Here is a 24,475-nt window from a genome sequence, read left to right on the forward strand (position 1 = left end):
AGCACATACATGTTCTGTCAGTTTTCTGTCCCTCCCTTTGTGGTCCTGATTCTCGTTGCTGAGAGCAGGACTGGGGCTGCAGCTAGTGTCAGGAGTAGCATTTCTGCCTGTTTTCATTTCTGCTGTGAGCTGAGAAAGAATCACATGGGCTTCTGTATAATGTAAGAGCACAAAGTATTTCACAAAAATTTAGTTGTTTGGTTTTTTCAAAAGCAAGTAGAGAAAACCTTATCTGAGCATCAAATTCAATTCAAACATCCATAACCTCAAAAACATCTTACAGCAACAACTGCTACATGACCCCCTCCCTGACATGGCACATCAGACGCAGCTGTAAGTAACCTTCCTGCAGCAAAGTAGCCTTCATCATGTTTTGTTCATTGCAATGCGCATCACACAACACCAGCTCTCCCACCAGCCCTTGTCAGGTCTGGGGTCCTTTAGAGTATTTCTCCAGTGTAGATCTGTCAAGGATGCTAGCAGCAACGTCATGTTTCCTCAAGGAAAAAGTATATTCTAAGTTTATCAACCTAATCAAAACTTACCGTGTCCTTCAGTCCTAGAACAACTTTAAACAGTAGAATGAAGAGATTTTTACTAAACAAGACTTACTGTCAGATTTCCAGTCATAAGGCTGGGAACAGAACAAGTGAAATAAAATACATCTCTGGATTATATTTAACAGGGTTCTTTCAGATTCTCACACCTGGAGTTCCTCTAGCCTATCATCTCTGTAGAAAGCTAAGAATCATGGTTTCACAGCATGTCACTGTCTGGCAGTGTCACCATCCTCTCTTCTGCTAGGCAAGACTTCTCAAGCACAGCAATAAGGCTTCCTGCTTTCTTTCAGCATAAATGAAATATTGTTTTCTTACCTAACAGATTATAATGACAGCTGTTAAAAGTATGTCTTGGTCTTACTGTCCTTCCCCAGCATGCAGGAAGGCTGTATGTGTTTGTTCCACCAAACTCTTCCCTGCCTTGATGACCTACTACATATTCTCAAAATTTATGTATAGCATTCTTAGCACATACTGACAGCAAAGCTTTGACATCTCTGGTCATGTTACAGCAATGCAGGAGATTAATTTAAAGGCAGACTAAGTAAGCTGTCTCTTCCCATACAGCCCATTTACAAAACCTCCTCACAGCCAGCTACAGAAAAATATAAATTAGGAGCTGAGAACTAAGCTGTGTCTAGATACCATAGCAAGAGTGTTCTGCAGAGGAAGTGACATGCTTTAGAGGCAGGCTTGATAAACAGCATAACGTTCCCTGGAATATGCTTGATTTCCGTTCACCTGTCAGATGAGGATTCCCTAAAACATTTCCAAGGGGAAACAAAAGGGAAGTAGATTTCTCTTTGGAGATGGAACAGTGCTGGCCTGCAAGAAGGGATCTATGTCAAGCCAGGCAGGTGCGGAAGAGTTGATGCCTGGTGATCACATAGATGCTTTTGGGATTTCCAACAGAGGCAACTCTTGCATCAGTTTAATGATAAGCTCACAACTGCTTTGATTCAGGACAGGCAGCAACAAATCATCTGTTTCCACAATGTGTGCTGGTACTTTGTTCATTATGACCAATATCAAGAACACAACTACGAACGCCCGTGTTTTAACATAAATCTGTCTCAAGACCCATGATGTCACAGAATGTCTAGTTCTTGCAGTAAAGTGTATAGCCAATTAGAATTAGAATGAGACTAATTCCTTTAATGGTCTTAACACAGTGTTTCTAACTTCTTTAACTGAAGTTTTGGGAATGATCAATGCTTAGATAGCCCAAGAAGGTCTTTGTAGGAGGATATTCAGTAACTAGAAACTTAACAAGCTTACCAGTGCAGAAGCTGGCCAAAACTAAAGTAATTTATCTCTGAATTTTAGAACAGTTTTCTGAAGGAAGAACATGAAGTGTGGCTTTTTATATGCTCTTCTCCCAAGAGGATAAAGTAACAGGAGGGACCCATGTAATTTATAAATTCATAGATAATCCCTGAATTGGGTTTTGCTACTAAAGTAAATTTAGCCTTCTGTGAATGCAACAACTGTAAAACTTTTTGCTCAAACAACAGTTAATAGAAACTTGTAAAGTTAACTAAGTGTAACCATATCCACCCCAGGAAAACAAACAAGCAAACATACATACATTTAATTAGGTTAATGCTACTATGGTGAAGAACTACAAGCAAAGTAAGTGTTCCACCTTACAGATATGGAGGGGGGAAAAAGGAAATGAGCCTTTTCTTTATAGTCTGGCTGGTTAAAAGAACAAAAAAATGTGCAAACCCAGTCCTAAGAGGAACATATCAAAAAAAGAAATCAACTCATGCATACCAGGCACCTTCATGGACATTCACTTGAAGAACAAGCCCATCTAAGAAAAAGTATTTCCTATTTAATATGCACACTAATTGGAACTGTATGTATTACAATTTTTTTTATTTTTTTTGTGGAAACTCATATTGGCCATTATGTTATTGTGCTCAGAATCAAAAATGGCTTGAAAAGCTTATGAGTCATTCCTTTTAAAATATTTGTACATCAACTTTCTGCCAAGAATATGGAGAACCCCTAGTGTTTGAAGATTTATTAATAATCTCTAGCAGTCCAAAAAGTCCTCAGCTACTTCAGAAATTCTTGCAAGAATGCTGTCCAGACATAACAATTATAAAGCACATAAACTTAGGTATCTGCTGCTTGAATTTTTGTTGTTGATATTAAGGAAAGCATTTTTTTTCCTCATCCAAACAGAACAAAACTCCGTGCCTTTACTGCACACGTCTACCTTTCTATAAATATATTATCACTGTTTTCCCTTATACTCTCAGTAGAACTGTTTTTCCATGAACATTTCTTTCTTACGAAACTGAACTTGTTGGGGCAAACAGTATAAAACTGCTCTAAACAATGCCCAGCCATTCATATTTTTTGCTTTACATTCTTTTCCCACATGGTTTGGTTCATAATTACTTCCAGCTTCAGGAAACTGGCCCTTTTAAAAGCACCAAACGTAAGTTTTTGACTTTGTTTGCACTTAACAAATCAAGTAATGAATCAGTTCTAAGTAGCCAGTAATTCTGAGTTCTACAGTCTTCATCATCTTCATCGACCAAGGTTGTGTCTAACACAGGAATCCCAAAGTTAGATAACGGAGACTCATGTGAGAAATCCTTATAAGAATTCCAAAGGATCAAAATTGAAAAAAAACCTGAAATGAGCGAAGAAGAGCAAAACAAAAAAAAACGGGATGGCAGTTACATCCCACCCAAACCTGGGAGGTTTGATGGATGAACAACAAACAGCCCAGTAATTGAATTGCTGTGAATAGCTAGGGTTCATTTTCTTCAATATTTGAAGTGCTCAAACAATTAGTACAGATTGGAAGGGATTAGGTAGAAGGACATGAATTAAAAGTCAAAGAAAAATCTGAAATGAAAGAGAAATAAATAACCAACTGCCAGGAAAATACCAATGTCGTAAAGTATGCTAAGCCTTGAAATAATCTTTCAGAAAAAGCATCAGGACACTCTTGCTTGTGATGGTCAGAATCCCTCCATTTGGCCCGTGAGACACGCTCTTACCCCCACCTAGGCAGGACGGGAGATCATTGGGACTTCTCACTTCTTTTCTTTTTCCCTGCTCAGGATCGCAGGAATACAAAAAGATAAATGGGAATGGAAACAGAGCATAAAGAAATCCCACAGCAGCAAGCACGGGGAAAGTCCAGCATTCCAACACGTTTATTGCTTATTTTTACAGTGCTTAATGGCAAAGTACCACACATAGACACAAACAGTTTCAAAGCAACCTCCCACCCTAGAAACAAAATGAGGGGAAGGGGTTCTGTTTCAGTTCTTCATTATTAAAGCTCTGAAGTAAAGAAATTTCAACAAACAGAAGTAACCCAGTCTGTGTGATTCCCTAGCTCAAACTCCCTCCATTTTTACGGTCTTTCCAAAGTCTAGATCAAGTTTCATTTGAGTTTGCAGGGTGAAGGTTGTTATTTCTGGCTTCCCCCCACACCCCACTCAATTTCTTTGTCTTTTCTTTTTAAAGCTAAGTTTGAAATTATCATGAATATTAAAAAAAAAAAAAAAAAATTTTTTTCCAAAAAATCTTTGTTGCACCTCCCAAATCTACTCTGTAATACTGGAAAAACATGTAAATACACCGTATCACAAGATGTCTAGCAAAGCACAGAGCCCACTGGAAAAAAATATTCTTCCTTTTAATTAAGTACTGCCTAAAAACTCCCAAAGTACACAACATAAAATATATACCATATATCATATAAATACAGTATATTAACTATGTTAGTATTATGCTATTGTTATGTATTATATCACACTGATCTCACAGTAATTTTTCTAATTGAGAAAGGTAGCAATTTTTTTTGCCTGTTTCTACCTTTAAAAAAAAAATTACTTTCTCTCTCAAGTTAACACATTGTAATACCCACTATCTTTTTGTTTAAGTGAAGAATGATTCCAGTAAGCTCAAACACATCTTCTGATATTTGCAAAAGTTTGAGGGAGTGGTTCTTCCCCAGTCAAAGTCAAACCCTGGGACACTTCCTCCATCATTCATCAGCCAAGATTTTAACATCCAAGGTTTCAAGCTGACTGTGGCAGCAGGTGAAAAGATCCACTGTCACCCAAGGGGGCTATTTTCTGGCTGCTGTTTAGAAGCATCATAATCGCCAATCTAGTTGCTAAAGTACCTTTGAAAATAGCTTTTGAAGGATGAGTTTGAAATGAGGACAAAAGTAGCAGTCCCTAGCTTCCATCTCACCAAGCAAATGGCATGCTGGCAGAGTAAGGAAAGCTTGTATAGAAGCATGAGGGCGACCAACGCAAGGGAAGAGCCTCCTAATCACACGGATTATTACAAAAAAGGAGCTTTTCACATGTGCAAGATAAGTGAAACTACACTTGTAACATGCCAAGGCATACTCAAAGTAATCGTTAAGGTGACTAAACCAAGCATTCACAGAGTAGTAAGTGACAGAATAAAGAACGACCATGCAACCTTTGGCTAGGCCCACTAAATATGCATTAAGATACCACCTATAATTAACTACATGATCATATGCTGATCCTCCTGCAGAATTCTCATTTAATTCAATGCAAACATAGATTATGCTCAGAGAATGAGTCAGAATTTGTATTGAATGAGACTCTTGTTTCTAGGACCTGGCCAGCCTCAAAGAACTACTACAATATAAATATTTAATAATAATAATAGCATGCAACCCTTTGCCAAGCACAGATGTTAGAAAGCTACTGCAAATCTTGGCATTTGGTGGCACCTAGTAATCTACTGGCTGAGTCACTAATGTGATTGATGGCCTTAAGTTGTTCAGGAACTATTGCCCCCCCCAAGAATTAAGACCTGTGAATTGTATTGTATTTTTTGTATAAGCACTTTTCTCTACACAACCAGTAAATGTCAGATTTTATTCCTAAAGGTTTTAAAAAAACCACACTCTTAAAGGTGTGTGGCTCTGCTCCTTGGGAATCCTCTTTACCTGGGAGAAACTGATGCAACTGGCCTGTTTCTGTACTTTGGGTATATTTTGTTTTAATATTCTAATTTTGGTAATGATGTTATGGTTGGTACAAGCATAACTAAAAGATAAACTCCTCTTGCAACAGATCTTTTTCACTTAATCTGGCCCTGAGGTGTCTTAGGTCTTGTTTTAACTAAGGAAACCACGAATTCATAAACTATGTTGCTTACAGATCTCCTCAGCTTTCCATTCATCTTGTATTTTCTTACCAATCCCTACCTAGATATCGTTCTGCTTTTTAAAAGCTAAAAGACTTTCCAAAGAAGAGTTAGCCTAAGCACAGGCTGCAGAAAGGAAGCATCTTCCTTCTTAATAGTCTCCTTTCTGACAAGCTCAGAGCAACAAGATGTCTGGTCAGAACCGGTCATTTCCATGAAGCATCTGTACAGTATCTTTAAACTGGCCATCTGCTTCCAGGTGAGATTCCTGGCCATACCAGCCTCCCTAATGCTATAGCAAGGCATGCATCAGACATACAGTTCCCACAGAAGACACTTCTCAAATACTTCTGACAGATTTTCCTTCCAAAGTGAACAAATCTGGTTTCATTACCATTTTCATGAACTCAAAGAGAACTAGTGAACAGAATCATTACATTGCTGTAACCACAACAGAATGTATTATACCTGAATAACATGCCCTGGACATCTACAGGGTAGAGGACACTAAAGCAGTAATACATGAAAAAATGAAAGATTCAAAGGCAAATGGACACATTACTATCTGTTCACGTCAAACACTTTCCTCTGTATAACGTCATTTAAAATGCAAGTCAGAGCACTTAAGTTTTAATGCAGATCTACCTTTGTAGAATCATTGAATCATAGAATCATTAAGGTTGGAAAAGACCTCTAAGATCATCGAGTCCAACTGCTGACCCAACACCACCATGCCCACTAAACCATGTCCCTAAGCGCCTCATCTACACGTCTTTTAAATATTTCCAGGGACGGTGATTCAACCACTTCCCTGGGCAGCCTGTTCCAATGTTTAACCACTCTTTCAGTAAAGAAATTTTTCCTCACATCCAATCTAAACCTCCCCTGGCCCCCTCCTCTCGTCCTATCACTTGTTACTTGGGAGAAGAGACCGACCCCCACCTCACTACAACCTCCTTTCAGGTAGTTGTAGAGAGCGATGAGGTCTCCCCTCAGCCTCCTTTTCTCCAGGCTAAACAACCCCAGTTCCCTCAGCCGCTCCTCATAAGACTTGTTCTCCAGACCCCTCACCAGCCTCGTTGCCCTTCTCTGGACACGCTCCACCACCTCCAACGTCCTTCTTGTAGTGAGGGGCCCAAAACTGAACACAGTATTCGAGGTGCAGCCTCACCTCAGTGTACTCACTCAGTGCCGAGTACAGGGGCATGAAAAACGAAGTGTTAGAAAGTGTTAGTCCTCCAGGTCATTAGTTTAAATGACATCGACTAACACAGCCAGGAACAGATTTTGAACAAATGGAAGATTAAGGGGAAAAAAAGAGAGAAAACTAATTGTCGCACTAGACTCTCACACGCTGTCAATTAAGTGAACCCTATAAAGTTATGATCTATGGCAAAATTCCACCAGAACGATTATATCACAACAACAGACATAATTAAATTATTTCTGCCAATAAAGTCACCAGTGCAGAACATATTATCCCTTTCAACTCTAAACAATTTTTTTTTAACCAGAAAGCGCTTCTATGATGGTACCATCTTGACTGAGTTGCAGAAAGCATTGAATTCAGTGTGTAATTAGAAAACTTATTTGGTACCCTGACCACACATAGCGAACTTGTGGAACAGCAGCAAATTCCTCTAGGCTGTCACCCATTTTTCTTTCAAAATTTATTTAGTATATTTTTTTGTATTTTCAGCTTTTTTCTGGCTCTCTTGCTATTGAAAAAAAAAAAATCACAGAATAATTCAGGCTGGAAGGTAACTCTGCAGGTCATCAGGTCCATTCTCAAAGCAGAGCCAGCTTCACTCCTACAGAAGAAACAAACAAACAAAAACAACAAAACAAAAAAAGGAAAAAAACCCCAACCTAAAACCAACAAAAGACAATTATGGTTTTTTAAAAAAAAGTTATTTCACCTATGTATAATACTTGATTTCTTTGCTCCTTAACTTAACCTCACAGTATTTATTTTAATCATGCCAATTTTATTACAAGACTTTCCAGAAGCTAACTTTATGGCTTTGAAAAGCAAACATGCACATTTAGGGTGCTATATAAATATCTTTTTTTTAAGTAGTCAACAAAATCTTTCTTTAATCAAAAATAATGGAGAGTTTTTATCATGGGGAGGTTTTAATAAAAAAAATTTAGAGTTTTGGAAGCCCTCCAGCAGGTAAAATCTTCACTTGGCCTCATACTAAAGTTTAAGAAGTAGCAGGCCATGTCTCAGAGAGCTGTAATAGAAGTAGATAAGTCAGCAAAGAAGAGAAGAAAAAGGAGGGGGAGGGGGGGAAAAGGGCATAACAGAGGCTTGAGGGGAAGGAAGACTCAACAGGACTTGCTAAAAGCAACAAAGAAAAGGACAGTGAACACAGAAGGAGGAACAGGAAGAGCAAGACTGAAGCAGTGGTTTGGACACAGCACAGGCTGGTATCCAAAGCTGGTATGCCAAAAGTGTGTGGGCAGTCAATGGGCATGTTCAAAAAAAATCAGACATTATAAAATGTGCAAAGTAGTCTGGAAAAAAACAAAAATCAGACTACTTAAAACCTTAAAAACCATTTTTCCCTCACCAACACCAAGACGTTCATTTAAAGGTTACCTATCCACTTCACAATTTTGGACTAATCTCTTTGCTTTGACTTCTACATATATAAACTGAAGATAATGTATCATCTCATCACACAGTGTTGTAAGGGTACATACACTATTGTCTTTAAATCACAGGATGTCCCAATACAGAAAATTCAATAAAGAAAACTGATAACTGTGCAACGAGCACGGGTTCCAGACAGCATGCAACAAAAACCGCACAGAACACTACATTAAATGATACCAGAAAGAAACCTTGACCAGCTATTCATGCAGTAAACGCCATCCTTCCTGCACACTGAATGAGATACAGAGCCTTTGGGGGAGGCGGGGCGGAAATCGATATTCCTTCTTTCTCATACGTGTTCTTCTACAGCACCTTTCTGCCAGATAAATTACTATAGTTGAGTTTATGTACCAAGCTGCTTCTGTAAAAGGAGCTCTTACTTAGAGACCTTCTAATTTCCTGCAAACAGCACTTCCCAACACAGTTGCGAGGTTTTTATTTCATTATGGAAGCTCCCAAGCTGCTCAGCAAGACTAAACTCAAAACTTTAGTGTTACACCCTGAATGAATGAAACTTTCTAAACATTAAGAACAGTTTTTATATTAACCTGACACATTGTACAGGGGATGCATCCTCAAGTCATTCAAAGCCACTGGATTGCTTCAGTGCCTTTTACAGTAGCGGAGGCAGAAGGTTATTAGTAGTCTTTGTGCTCCCAATACCAAAATCTCTACGAGGCTGTTGACCTCAGAAACAGAGTCGCTAGTGACCCCTAGTGTTAAGAAGTTCAGTCTCAATTTGACTGATTTATGGCAAAAAGCATGACGAGCATCATCCTTCAGCACTTTGTTGTTCTTCTGACATAGCAAATGGTCATTGCCTTGTGTTGAGGTTCTTTCCACTCCAGTTTACAAACAAAAATAGTAGTATCCCTTTTTAAAGAAACAAGTGGAAAGGAAATAGAAACTTTGAAGCATCCCAGTAAATTGCAGATTGACATTCCTCCTGCTTTCAAATGTTTAATACGTTTTTCCTCATTTGGAAGATTACCAGTAGGATATCTAGAGCAGACTGACAGTCATGGCTTCAGGTGGACATTTATAGTCTCTTGATCAGTCATTAAGGAATTAATGACACTGAACCACAATCCAAGCCGGCCAGCAAAGCCTAGTGTAAGGAAAGAAGTTGTAATTGCCAGGTTGCTGCAGGACTTGGCTGTCCCAGATAGAATTGTATAGTCCAGTGAGCCAACTGCCCAGGTGACATAAAAGTTGCTTACAACAGAAATCTGTAACTACAGAAACAAAGAAGAGTCCTAATGTTCTACTTACAATTTTGAGTCCAGGTTCAGGAGAAAGCCCAGTTTGTCATATTCTGGAAAAGAAAAGCAAGGGACACAATATCATAAAAACTGCAAGGGTCTCTGCAAAAGGCACCAACACCAAAAAGCAGCAAGTCCTTATGGAAAGGCAATAATTATTTCTAACTGAAAATAGCTATATCATAATTTCCAGTTGCTAGCAGCTGTTATCACAGATTATTGTCACTTCAAGGCATTCCCAAATTAACATTTCTGAATCTCCAAGAAATACTGAAGCAAGAGAATATGTAGATAACCATTAATTTAGAAATCACTAGAATCAACCAAGATATCTGGTCGTCATAAAAACAAAGCACTACTGAAACCACGCGTGCAGTGATATACAAAGCTTTCCTGCTTGCAGTAGAAATCATTTTGCCAGTAATTTATATGACAAACATTCCTCCTAGATCCTGACATGGTAGAGCTTTGAAATTTTTCTTGATGCCTTGTCTATTCCAACTCACAACTTCATAATCAAGCAGCCCTTCTTCAAGAGAAAGTCACTCACACTGGCAAAAATGCTTCAAGTTCAGGTGACGTTGTTCAATAGGAAACTGCAAAGTCATAGTTTATGCCACAAACAGAGAACAGCTACAAAAACAAAGTTATCACTCAGAACATCTGTAACTCCTGTATAAAGTAAGCTTTGCATTCAGCAACTTTGAATACATTGTGAACTTGTAAATAATACTTTTATTTTTTCTATCAAGTATTTGAGAATTCACACGTGACACACAAGAAAAACTAAGAGGTGTAGTGTCCTTCTTGCGTTGGGTTAAGCTCAGGGGCCTCCTCACACTGAGGACCACTGGGTCTCACTACACTACAATTAAAAAAAAAAAAAATCATACAGAGAAGTAAAAGATAATCCCTCCAGAACTTAAAGATCAGGATGTATTAAAAGAAACAAGAAGAAAAAAAATCTCATAGCCTTTCAGAAAGAGCTCAGTGGAAATACAGAAGTTTGCTTTCCTTATGAAACACCACCAGAATTTCTGCTGCAGTAGTTTACCCAAGAAGATCACAAGCTTTTTATGCTATCACTTACCGGCAGAACAGGAAAGCCTAAACATGTACCCAAGACAAAACGATTGCACCAGATAGGTCAGTGTAAACTGTGCCATTGATTTCGATCCCAGTAAGATTTAATTCCTGAGCCAAGGGAAGAATTATGTTTGACATAACTTAGGTAACAGACATTGCAGAACATTTGTGCACTTGATATTGGCACATCCTATCCGTTCTCTGCCAGTACCCACGTGCCACCCACCAACCCCGTTGTAGCTGATGTTAGAAATGCACCTGTGCATCTCTCCTCCACATTCCACATACTGACAGTTGCGTTTCCCCCGTGTGCCGCTTTCCTCATAACATTCTCCCAGTTTATTCCTCCTACAAGACATGATTTCCTGTCCAACCTTACCTCCTCCGCATGTAGGATCGTGCATAGGAAGGTATCCATTCTGGGAAAAAAAATATGCCTTCAATTTTTATTAACCCTTCCTCCTTCCAAAAACAACATCCATACTGGGCAAACAGCAAGAGAGTTTGTTTGTTTGTTTGTTTGTTTTTTAAAAACATCTACAGCCACTGACAAACCTGTCATCAGTCTTAACCCACTCGAGCTAACATTCCCTTCTTCCCAACAGGAAATACAAGAAGAGGAAACGCAATAAGAGATACATCACCTCATAACTACAACAACATCCTGGGCTTTCTACTAACTCAGCACTTTATGAGCTTTGCAACCAAAGCACCAGAAAACACACACATATTAAATGCTAAGTGCCACAGATGACATACCTCCATTGCAACGTTTCCATAAGATTGACCTTCTGTTTGTCACATACATTTCACCTTCCCTAGGTTTAAAGTGGTTACTTTTGATGTTCACTGATGATTACTAACAGAGGTATAAAGTAATCTCGTAAAATTATATATGTCAGCTATCTCACAACAGGCACTTTCCAAAAAATGTATGAAGTATAACAAAACAAAATAACATTTCTGGTTTCAAACTAGAAGCACAGGTGTGTTCTTGATTTTCAGTAGGGTGTAAATTATCCTTTCAGGCTGTAACATCAAACCAGAAGCATCTATGCTCCTTCCTCTCGCTGGCTGGTGAAACGTGCAGACTGCTGCAGGCAGAGAAATGCTGCCCTCACCACGGGCCATCTCACACTCACTGGGACTTCTGGAAGTCACAGCGTTACTATTGGCTTGGAAATGAATCTCTATCACATGTCGCTCCCCCAGGAAAGACACTAGGAGCCTCTAAATTACCGATTCAAAAGTTAGCTTCCTTTTTAGCAAGAATCAGTCTTGCTACAGACTTCCAATGTCATTTAGCTGTATCACTACGAATACAGGGGCCAAAAGTCACTGCAACACACAACAATGCAGCCCACAAGCTGGCTGGAAGCAGTCTGGATTCACAAAAGACAGATAAAACCTCAAATACCTGGAGAAAGTCAAACACACATAGCCCAGCTGCAGGAAAAGGCAATCCTTGTCTGGAGTTACGTATTTAATTTAAAACAGAATAAAACACAGACCCACTAAATCAAAGACAAGTACAACTGAATCTAAAATACGGTACGGTCAGGGTCTGATGATTACTGGAGATGGACTGAGCTGATCACACAGCTCACTGCTAGAGAAAGGGGCAATTGCTCTCCTACCCTCTCCTCCCTTGAAAATACTGGCTGCAAGAGCCTGCCTTGGCACTCATGTAACCTCTCCGTGCCCTAACCAGTACAAGTTGCTTTCATCTCCCATCACCTTAGTTTAAAGCCTTACTCACCAAGTTAACCAGCTGATACACAAAAACATTTCTCCTCTTTTTCATGCAGTGGGATAAAGAAGTGCTAGAATATTAGAGAAAACAGAACAAAACAGCTAGAGAGAACAAGGTAGAAATACTCCAGCATCTCCACCAAGGACCAGCTTGGACCGGCTGGCCGTGTTAACTGTGGTTTGATGTTGGTCTCCGCCAACATCATCATGATGACCCTCCATTACGCGGTCTCTGCACTGAAGCACAATGCAGAGCTACCAATGGGTGTGGTTCTGGAGAACTCCCTTCAGAGCTAACCAGGTTGGTAGGTCTGATCCAGCTCAGGCCATGTCTGGCCCACCGGTCTCCAGACAAGGCATTTATATGGCTGTGTGGAATAGGATTTATTTTTTTTAAGCCAAAAATTAGTAAAGGTAATAAAGAACTTATTTTGCGTCCACTAGAAGAACATCATGGAAGAATCTGAACAGGGCTTTACGTTCTCAGCCCATAAGAGATTGAAAGGCCCATGAGGGATAAAAGCAACAGTATTAAAAGAGAGCAAGGCAATCTAAGGGCCACACTCACTTGTGCTAGGAAGCTACAGATCTCAGCTGACAAAGTGGTACAGTAGTGCACAGAAGCTCAGAAATGAACGAACATGGGAAATGAAGTTTTGCCATGCCCCATAAGAACAAGAGGTCTTCTTAGGTCAGAAATAAAATGCATTTCTACATTTCCAGGAAGATCGGAATTGAATAAGAATGTAGTAACTGACAACAATTTCATAATAAAGCATGTAATTAGGATTATATGAACAGAAGTACAGCCAACCACAGCAATTTCTATAAATGATGCAAATCCTGTGCCAAATTCAATGCTGGCATTAGCATGGAAATTTCTCCCAAGTATCCAACAAATCCAGCTACCAGGCAGCAAGTGAAAAATGCATTGTCTAATGTCTGTAAACTCCATACAGACCACCCAAAAAGCCATAAAGCACAGCATACAATATCTATCAAGTTTTTCAGATTGCATTTTGCATCTGTAGCCAATATAGCTATATACAAGCAAAATGGGCAAAATTTTCCCCTTATGCTACTAATCTGAAATCAACAATCCAGGAATTAACTTGGCTTACTGGTTTTATCCTTCCAAACTATCCGTAACTGATTTCACCAATGACTTTGAGTACTATTCCTTTAGCAGCTAGCTACTTAGAAGCACAGTACAAATAACTTTGCCCACAGAAATATAAAATTAATTTAACCTTTTTTTAAAAGATGGGCTATATGCGGTTCTAGTTCTCTCTGAGTTTAATTGGTAATTGCAAGTACAGGAGGGAAGGCAGAAAGTTCAGTTTTAGCTATTTTATGTTTGTGTTTGTCAAAGAAATCAGTATGACACTCAAGAGACAGCAGTCCTATCAAGAACAGCTCAGACCACCCTGATATATTTCATCCTGTCCAGTGCAGTTTAGCCTCTACGGAACTGAGGCTCCAACTGAGCTAAGCCTTGGTCACTGTCCACATGCAAGTTCTACATCTGTGGCAAAGGCCAGGTAAAATGACTTATCCTGCAATGAAAAAGGTCAAACATCTCACATTCACCTTGGACTAAGAAAACACATATGGACAGTTACAAAAGTTCAGCTGATGTAAAGTAATTCTGCTAGAACTCGAGAGACAAGAAGGAATTAATGAAAAAAAGTCATATGCAATGGATCAACTGAAAAGGACAAAAGAAAGGTTTTCTTCCAGGGTTAAAAAAAATACTGCTCAGGATTACTGAGCAACAATTAAAGTACTGGACAAACAAGGACTTAATGTTGCATCCTTTCCTTAGGATTTTCACTTTAACCTCTTCAGTGATGGAACTTACTGATGAAAGCATTATTTTCTGCTATTTAGAAAATAAAAAGATTGCAAAGCCAAGTTCAGAAGGGGTAGAGCTGAGGCTACCTGGGCTCCTCAGCACTGTCCTGCACAGACTGCATGCATGTCTATGTTCCTCGCCCCCATTTACTCTTTTGCATACAAGTTTAACGGCCTTTTTCTCCAGGTTGTCCAAGTGACATCAGGGAGAACCCCAAGTATACCGGTAAGACAGACCAGTCCTTGGTACCTTTCCCTGCTCTGTAAAAATACACAGAAGAAGCAGAACTGACATCTGTAAAGATAACTGCTTAGCCCTTGCAGCCCAGTACTAGAAGCATGCCTCACCAATCTACGTCTGCGTAGAACTATCTGCCCATTTGACGCTTCCACAATGCGTGTAAAAAAAAAAAATTCAACAACTTTTAATGTAGCCTCACTTAGGCTTCCTTTTTTTTCCGGGGAGCAAAAGAACTTCCTTAACAATACCAGTCCTTCAGCAAAACTTGGAATTTCACATCTATTAAAAATGTTCATAGACTGTGCAAACTGATCTAAAGACACCAATCCTGCTGCACCAAGGTCAATATTCATTTTCCAGATACTGCACCTGATGAAGACAGCCATATTTGATGGAAATGGATACACTGAGCCCTATCAGCACAACTGAAATACAAACCTGTGAGTTCAAAGCGGGGGAGGGAGAAATCTGTCTCCAGTCACAAAACCCTGCATGCCCTGGTGACACCTAAAATCAGGAGGATACTACTTATTGTTTCAGAGTTAGCAGCAAAAGGAAGTAATTTCCAGCTCTATACCGTCAAGGTGTTTTTTTTATCCCTGTAATTCCTGATTGGGGCCCCCAAAGACATCTGGCCCAGCTTTACAGCCTGAGGAAAGCAATACACCAGAGGCATCTCCTTCATTAGACACTGCAACTACATTATTCATCCCCCAGACACAGAAAGAGCAAATAAGCAATCGCTTGCTGATAGTGCTGTACGGGTCATCCATCAGGAAGGTCTTTTGCCTGCTCGTCTTACCTCCAAAATGGGCATAGTAAAACAAAAAAGAGGTCATTTGAGCATATTACATTTTAAAAGGTTCTGGATACCTTAACATGGACTATATAACTCCCTACAATTTTTTTCCTAATAAAACTATAGCAACCTCCAACGGTAGAAAAGCAACTGACTGCTTTAAGCTGAATTTATGAAAGACTCCAATAGGAAGATGAAAAATTTCCTCCTATGAACTGCATATGCCCTTTTTCTTTTCCCAGGGAGTCATCTGTTTAAAGCCACACTGCGACTTTTGCTAAATAAACAGTTGTTTCATTTACTACCACGTATCTACTTGGCTAATGGAGTTAATGTTGGCCTACTGAATCTTTCGACATATTCTTTATTTTAGTAATTGTATCATATTTCCTAATAAAAGTCAAGAACAATATTAACAAAACAGTAATCTATATTGGCTTTTAGTGACTTACAAGATGTACTGACTTGATGCAGAGAGATGCCACATGACAGAGAAAAATCCCATCGAAATACTTCTATTCTGAGGTATTCTTTAAGCCACTTCTTGGCATTTGCACCTCAACTCATTCATAGCTGTATTTTCAATTGGAGGAACAGGCCATTAATAAGAAGACAGATGATGATACTGAACATGCTGGCAAAGTCACCTAAGGACTACGCGACCGATACATAACAGTCATTGGCAAAGATTCAAGCAGCTCCCACAGTCTACAGCTCAAAGAAATAAAGAATGAAGTAAAACTTCATTAATCAAAAATGAAAGGGAAACGCATTTTTGCAGAATAAAGCCACTAAAACCAGCAGAAAAAAAATATAATCTTTCCCATTTATTTTCTACTTTACAGGAACGCAGAAAAATGCAGCATAATAAGTTCACCTCTCCTTTCCCATCACTTCCACACAGCGTTAAGACAGTCAGAAATGCAATTTGGGGGGGAAAAAACAACACAAAAAACCCAACACACTAGAACCACATCAGCTATAAATGTAAATTAAATTGTTTTCCTCAAACCAAGAACATCTACCAGAGCCTCACAAATTCTATTAATTAACATACTATCGAAATTAATTGCCACTAACCTAGAAATCTGGGAAAGATCAGAGTTTGTAATTGTAGCCACCTCTACTACCAGATTCTCATCAAGAAAGCCAAAGAACAGCAAGTGATCTTCTGCAAGTCACCAATGTTTTTCTCTCATGCTAGGAATCTGTCACTATTCTACCATTTTGGTACCCGATGATTTCAGTTGTATTCCTATTCCTGGCCTCCATCCATACCACTCTCCATCCAAAACGTAGGAAAGTAGTCACCAAATTCACTCTGGAGTTTTATTTAGGAGGACAGACACAGGGTTCTTCTCATCCTTCACAAAATGGTTATATCTGAGCATCTTCAGCAGCTGAAGGAAACAGAGGAAGTTTCCTTCATAGTTCTCACAGCTTCTCCCAAGACAGTTAAGGACTTTAGCATCAGGAATTACTAACAGCAAACTCCTAAATAAGCATAGATTTAACCTCTCTGATGATTACTCCACTATCATTGTGAACTCAGCATCTGGAAACATGGTCTTGCATGTGGGCTTTCACAAGCGCATGAGCCACAGCAGACATGCCACTCTAAACCAAATTTTAAAAGCTCCATTTTCATTGCGTAAGTCAGCCAAACATTTGATAAGGGTTAAAAGTTAATTTGAAAAGAAAAAAGCAACAACAACAAAGTTAAAATATTCAAACGGTTTGAGCAAGACCTAGATAACACTTGGTTGCTTGAGATGTTGGAACTATTGCGTTTTAAGCCTGCAATGAGAACAACTGCTACACAACCAGTGACCAGTAGTACAAACAAAACATGTCTAACAACAGTGTAAGCCTACAGCCATAAGGTATTTAGAACCTCAATGTTTCCAACAAGCACATTAGCAGATGGGAAAGTTGCACATTCAATGCACTCCTATCCTAAGGAGACTTAGAGAGAAAAAAAAAAATCTAACTTGCTTGCTCTCAGACACAGGAGGTAGAAAAAGTCTTGAACAAAAATAGCGGGTGTATAAATCAGACTTTCAAGGTCCAATGTTTGATTTGTTAGCAACAAAGTAAAACACAGCAACTAGAGAGAGAAGGAAAAAAAAAATTAGGAGTACTACCTGTCTATGGCAAGCGAATGAAATCTAGGTCTCCTCAAACACCCTGCGGCCTGCTTAATGTTTCCCAAGTTCAGAGCATGACACTCCCCTTTCTGAAATGGTTTCAGCTGAAACACTGGCCTAGACATCACATCAAACATTTATCTTTGCTGCTCAAACTTTATCTTTCAAGGGAAGGGGCAGTCATGAAGAGAATCACAAAAACATCTGGACTTGTGAAGGCTAGACCACAGCATGAACCTCAGACAGTTCAGTCTCGCTCCAAGCATATTTGATTCTCATGTCCTCTAAGCTAATAATCTCCTATGAAGCAGTACTTTAAGGCTCCATAGCCAGATGATCTTCTGAACAATCAGTTCAGAAAGTTTATCCAGAATAACCTAGAGAGTGTTACTAATCTGAGATGCATAAGGACAGATTTCCAGCCTCCCTGAAAACTGAGATTTGTATGTGGGACAAAGAGTTAGGGGGAAAACCAAGATAAGGACAAACAGTCAATTCAAATAAAATACAGAAGCTGCAAACAAGACATTGCCCTTCACATGGCACAATTAACAATTACAAAAGAGCAATTCTAAGAAGCTGTGTAATATGCAAACATAAGTCAATGAGTACTAGTTTTATGCAGCATGAAATCTTAACAGGGAGACTATTATTCACAGCTATTTAATTCTGACTAATAAAGAAAAAGGTCTATGTATTTTTATGTTTCAGAGTATGTAACTTTAGTCCCTTCTTACCCCAACCTGAAACATCACCTACTAGGAATGGCTGGGCCTGGAGCTGCCATTGTTTCTTTGGGTTCTTTCTGGGCTCTGTCTTTTCCTGGGTCTGCAGCAAGGTGAGATGGGATGGACAGCGGAAGCGCAATAGCCACAGTTTTTCTCTCTCTCCTTCCTGTTCAACAAGGAAAGCTATCCCTCAGTTGGATAGACATCACACATCTTGACATCTTATTATACATATCAGTTCAGAGCAAGTTGAAGTTTGCAGCACAGCAAATGCAAAGTACTAAATATGAAAGCAATGAACATACGGCTCTCTTGGACATTTCTGAGCCTCCCTTCTCAAATGTATGAGTTTTCTTCATATTTCTTTAATGAAGAAATTAAATCTTGTTGCAGTGGAAGCATTTACAAAAGATCGAATTTTACTGTCTTACTCCTAACCAATCCAAGCTTGAGTTGCAATATATAAGCAGAACAAAGACCAGTGCTTTTAAAACAGACCCAGACAGTCCGTTGACTGACATTACCTTGTCTCCCACCCTCCATATGAAGAGAGCTCCAAAAGACACAGAGCAGTTGGAACTATTTTTCATAACTGAGTTTACCACCCTATTGGTAGTATCATAACTTAACATTTATGACTAACTCCATAGATACCCTGCACTGGAAGCTATCCACAGGGTTAACTGTTTTCACATCAGTTAGAAGCCAAAATAGTATTAGGAGAAAAAAAATCTGTAGTAGGTAATATTTAAAAGTTTTACTCCAGGACAAATACTGGTCTTAGCTGTACCAACATCAATCCGGCATAACTCCAGTGTAGGTATGCTGATTCAGACATACTCAGCTGTAATCAAAATACGTCCCTGAATTTTACTCACAGATTTCGTATCTCAAACCTATGCAACTTCTTCCCTACTTCTGCACACTAAAGAAACCATCACCCAATACAGAAGGAGGCAGGCAACAACAGACTTCAGTTATGACCGATATTAATTAGTAGAAGGGAGTTAATAGAGGGTCTCTTCCTCCTTAAACACAACAACATATCCACTCTGCACTCAGCACCCTAGAGATACTCCCATATCAGGCCATGCACCACAGTAGATCCATTTAAAGTTTTAGAGAAGATGCAGAGAGAGCAGAAAGCATTTGGGGTGTTGTAAACAAAGCAAGTTACTAACACTAGCTTGGGGGTTAGTAAATCGGAAATCTGTGTTCAAGCTTCGCTGTTAGTGTCAGGCAGCAGGGTTTCTTTCAAACTGTGCAGGCAGAAGACAGGTGCTATGTTGGAAGGCAGCACATCCCCCCTATCAACCTAAGAGGAAAGGCTAATAAGCAAGATAACATACAAAACCTTCACTTGGATTATTTTTTTCTTTTCTGCAAGACAGTAAATACACCTATCTTTTAAGTGTTAAGGGGTTTTAAGTTAAGAGTAATTCTCAGCCTTTCCCTTGCACTTCATATATCATTATACATACACTGTAAACTGAATTTCATCAAGTATCGTGCTCACTATGGTGTGCCTTGGCTACAGCTTGCTTATTACACAGCCAAATGGACAGTTACTGGTTTCATGAAGTGCCCCCAACAAAAGAATTTTTTACTTCTGGTTCAGTTTAATTGAAGGCTGTGCTCAGGTTCCAAAGGAAATTAGATTGGGCAGGATTTGCCCTGAGATTTGATAACGCTGGTCAATCTCCACCAAAAAAAAAGTTTCCAGGCCTATTTGTTTAGCTATGACTCTTTTGCCTTCTCCTTCCTGGAAGCATTCCTGATGTCTTTCCCCAAATAACTCAACTGTTTGTTTAGCTAAGAAACTCTCCTAGTAGCATGGAACAGTTTTCCTTCAGCTGGTGGGTGACATCATCTTAATGCCTTTCACATGAGAAAAGAAGCACAAACCGCACCAGTAATGCATGTAACGTGTCCAGGTCATCTGCCTGCTGGGTAAGAGAAGGGGTCCCACATGTTAATCCTCATGTCGCACTAAGACCCTTCCACTACACTTAGGAAAGGAGCTATTTACCCACTTTGGCTAGATGGTTGATTCCCACAAAAGTCTGACTCAGTGACCTGCCTCCCAACATGGCTACCATGTCCAATTAAGTAGAAGCCTTGTCATGAGGTAGGAGATAGAGAAGAAGGCAATGTTGTACCTGAGCCTATTGTATGTCCAACGGAGTCAAAGGAAAGAACCACTGAATCTGTAACACAAGAGTACAAGTTCATTTTCCCCTTTTTCTTAGCACCATTTCTTGCCATAACATTATCTTGTTATTTTGCTTAAATAGCTCCTTACACTCCCTTCCACCAGGAAGCAGAACAACTTCTTCACCAGCCAGACAAAACAACAGACATCTAGCAAAGGCAGAATGCTGGAGTATGCAACAAATCATGATGTCATTACCCAACGAAGTAGCTACGATTTATTGAAAACAATTTCATTTTATGCCTAATAAGCTTGGTTGACCTTACCAACACTGAATCATAATATGCTTGTGACTGCTAGACTGCAGAGCTTTTCCTTATCAAACGTATTATCAATATTTTGTGCCCACTTAGGGGAGTCGCCTGTTATGATCAGCTCTTCCCTGACACTGTTTGCTAAGCCAAGTATTTTGGGCTCCTTGCAGTTCTCACCATGTTTTCCACATCTTTACTCACACTAGTGGCTCCCCAGCTGGATGCATTTCAATTTATCAATATCCTTCACCTTTGTACTGTATGCAGCACACGTGCCAAGTAACAAAGCAAATATAAGCTCTCTACTTGATATCCTTTTATTTTGCCATCTGGGGATCACAATAGCACTTTTACCCATGATCGCAATGACAACTCTTGCTCACCAGTTAATGCCCGATACTTTTAGTCACTGTTTCATGTGATGGGGCACACTTTTCTTCATTGTGGTTTACAGTTCCTAGTTTTTATACATGCAGCTTGATATTTGGGAACATAGAAACCCTTATTGCCTGCTTGCACTTAGCTCACCCCATGATCCAGACCCCTTTACTAGTCATTCATTTTCCTCATATACCACTCTCACAGCCTAGAAGCTGTTTGCAAAAATTTATCAGTAATAATTTGATATTCTGTTCCAAGTGGAGCTGCAATATGGTACCATGCTCAATGGCGGGGGGAGGGTGGGGGTGGGGTGTGAGTGAGTGTCCAGCTTTATTCTTACTTGAGACAAATCAACACTTATTTTGGTAGTAAGCCTCCTGGTTTGCCATCCGTTTTGATGCCAATCCCAACTGAAGGAGAAAATCTACTGAATTCTACTCCACCACCAGTGGAGCAGAATCAGGCCCAGAACTTAAAGACAACTTGTCAATGGGTAAAACACAGCAAAGAACAAACCACCAATTATAGGATTAATAATTTTATTAATGCCTCAGTGCAAGGCAAAAAGCCCAAGCACAATCAGGATTTAGTGTGTTGAAAATAAGTTAAGCTCCCACTGCATCACCTTACATTTGGGCAGGCTACAATTGCAGATATTGACAGTTACCACGTTTCAGCTAACAGTAACTTGACATAGGACCGAGCCCTTGGCTTTTCTACACTGTACATCATCCTCGTGCTTATTTTCCAATTCTTACAAATTCAAAAAGAAAGTGCTAATTTTCAAAATAAACATAGTAAAACTGTTCATTTAACTGGATTTAGAACAAATTAAAAAAAGCAGGTCTGTGCTGTCCCAGATCCAACACTATGGTAGTAACATTAAATATATATATATATATTACTAGTCTCAAAACTTATGCCAATAAAAATAAAAATCCATCTGGACTTAACAACTGTATTTCCTCTTTTGGGAATAAAATTCAGACATCTTTATATTATTCTAAATAACAAGGGGTTTAATTCATTTTAACTGCGATAAATTCATCTGCCATCAATTAATTCTGAAGTATCTCTGTGGGGTTCTACTTTTAAAAAACTGTTGAGATTTTTATCAACATAAAGTATTGCTTTGTAGTTAGTGCCAAATTTAAATGTTGTTCATTTTCCTGCAATATATTTTGCATTCAAACACTGCGCATGAAATATTAGGACTTATCTAAGAATGGCTGAAAAGCATTGCAAGCACCAAATTAATACCATTACAGCAGCCCACAAAAATAGTATAATGTTTCGTTCCCTTAACTGAGAACATTATCTTCCTCATATAAACAAAAAAAATTACATGAAGAGTAAGCATGTAAACTCCCTTTTCCAGTCCAGTCCTCCATGTGACTATTAGTTTCAGAGTTTCAACATCAAATTCACTGTGAATAACCTGTATGACAGTCAATTCCCCCTCCACCCCCTCAAATAATTTCACAAACCACGGATCTTTATTAAAACACGGTGTCTATTTCTGGCATTAACACTTCAAAAGGGAAGAAGCTATAAACTTGAAAAAGGCTGAGAAGATAATCATGTGTCACCTTTCTTCCACCCGGACAGCTATTCTCATTCAGCCAAATTCAGAGCTACAGGTTATTTTTGTCAGAAGCTGATGGAGATAAGCATTTCTTTGAGACAAGCCAGATATATTTGCAAATGCACCGAGTCCTGCTTCCACGAACATAAAAGTTTCTTTGCTTCTAGCTTCAAATCTCTTCCAGTCATCGCTCAGTTCAAAATCCTCCCAGCTTTCTAGACTTTTTTTTGCAGAGACAAAGTGGCTGCTCAGTCTGTGCCCAGTACCTTCCCGTAAGCCCCCGAGTCCGCTCTACCTCTCAAAGGCAATCTTCAAAGGCTCTATCTTTCAAAACTTAATAAGACACAAAGTAAAACACACCCACTTATAAGCGCCCTTGCTTTAGGTGCCAAGAAGCGTTTCTGTCTGAACAAGCAGTCCCTAACCTTTCAGCTACTGACTTCCATACGTTTAAATCTTTTTTCTCCTGTCTTCTTAACGGACGAGCAGCCTTTATGCCCAAATCATGAAATCTGACACCCAATAACTTGCCAATATGCACAGCCTACGGCTGCACACACCACGATGCCAGCCTTTTACATCTGTTTTCATGTTAGCCACAATAATTTTTTCAGTGGCTACAGCAGTTTAAAAAAGACAAGGGAAAAAAAAAAACAAACACAAAAACAAGATACAGCAAAATCCAAATGCAATTCTGGATCTGATCCAACCCATCAGAAGCAAAGACAGCAGAAACACTCATTTATTTAGAAGGCACTCAGTACCAGGAATAACAATGGCTAAGATCTCTTAGCCAATAACAACCAGCCAGACTGAAAAGTTGCTTTGGGTCACTTTGTGTCAACTTCGGGTCAAAGTTGCACTGGGACCTGTGCTCTGGGTCACTTTCCCCTCCTACCCACCATCCAGCTAGACCATCAAAAATTGGATCAACACATGAATCTGCTCCATCATCCCCCCAAAAACAGTGCTGTGGAGGGCTACCTGAACATGCTCCATCACAGCCCATTTGGAGTGTGGAGGAGTGCCATATGAGACCCCTCTTCCAGAAGAGCTCACTGCTAAGGAACAAATACAAGGATCCCGTTTGGTTCAGGAACCAGGAGCTCCAAGACAGACTGTGCAGAGAGGCTCAATGCTGCTCTGGGAAGAAATTTAAACTGTTCCAACAATGCTCCATACTGGACGTAGAGCTGAACCTGCCTTTGAAGGAACGCAACTGGATTTGCAGTTCTGTCCTGAAGTAAAAAAATCCTGCAAATCTGAGGTGGCTATATTTGTTGCTGCACTTACATCACAGTCCAGATAAGCCACCCGGGTATGAGGATTGATTGTATTTCAAGGCAAGGGATGCACTTCAAGTGTCGCAGTACTTCACTTCTCTTCACACACACACACCCCCTTCCATTCCAGTGTCCCTCATCTTAGGTCTCCTGCAAATCCTTCCTCCTGTTTGTTTTGTTAACCGCGAGCTTTCTCAGGGCCTAGATAACACTGCACCACACTCCACTGTCCCCACCACAGGCAAATTAAATTACTCATCTTGCTGCATATATTGTGCACCTTACATCTAGGCATTTCTGGACACTAGATAACTATTTAACTGCTATTCTTTACAGATTGCCACATCTTTTCCACTACTCTAGTCTCTGAACTGAAAAATAAATGAAGATTTGGGTCTTCATAAAGGATCGATGATCCTGACCAAAATGCAGATTTGTAGGAGGCAGAGAGAAACAAGGCCATGTTGGAAAACATCTTGAGTTTCATACTCCAAGAAAGA

General features: G+C 39.5%; 1 protein-coding gene across 5 annotated transcripts in view; it reads right to left on the reverse strand.

The window, feature by feature from the left end:
• The window catches only part of ST3GAL3 (ST3 beta-galactoside alpha-2,3-sialyltransferase 3), a 189,739-nt gene that overhangs the window by 128,607 nt on the left and 36,657 nt on the right, over window positions 1-24,475 (reverse strand). For 3 of the 5 annotated variants that reach the window (XM_009332535.1, XM_009332533.1, XM_009332532.1), the window contains exons 3-5: window positions 20,420-20,467; window positions 18,292-18,426; window positions 9,664-9,706 (exon numbers count right to left, since the gene is read on the reverse strand). In XM_009332535.1, coding sequence (XP_009330810.1) covers window positions 9,664-9,706; window positions 18,292-18,426; window positions 20,420-20,467 — 226 coding nt within the window. The remainder of the gene's footprint in view (window positions 1-9,663; window positions 9,707-18,291; window positions 18,427-20,419; window positions 20,468-24,475) is intronic. The other 2 variants (XM_009332534.1, XM_009332536.1) reach the window with 2 other exon arrangements.

Source organism: Pygoscelis adeliae, unplaced genomic scaffold, assembly GCF_000699105.1.
Source record: "Pygoscelis adeliae isolate BGI_AS28 unplaced genomic scaffold, ASM69910v1 Scaffold449, whole genome shotgun sequence".
In the NCBI taxonomy this organism is placed as follows: Eukaryota; Metazoa; Chordata; class Aves; order Sphenisciformes; family Spheniscidae; genus Pygoscelis; species Pygoscelis adeliae.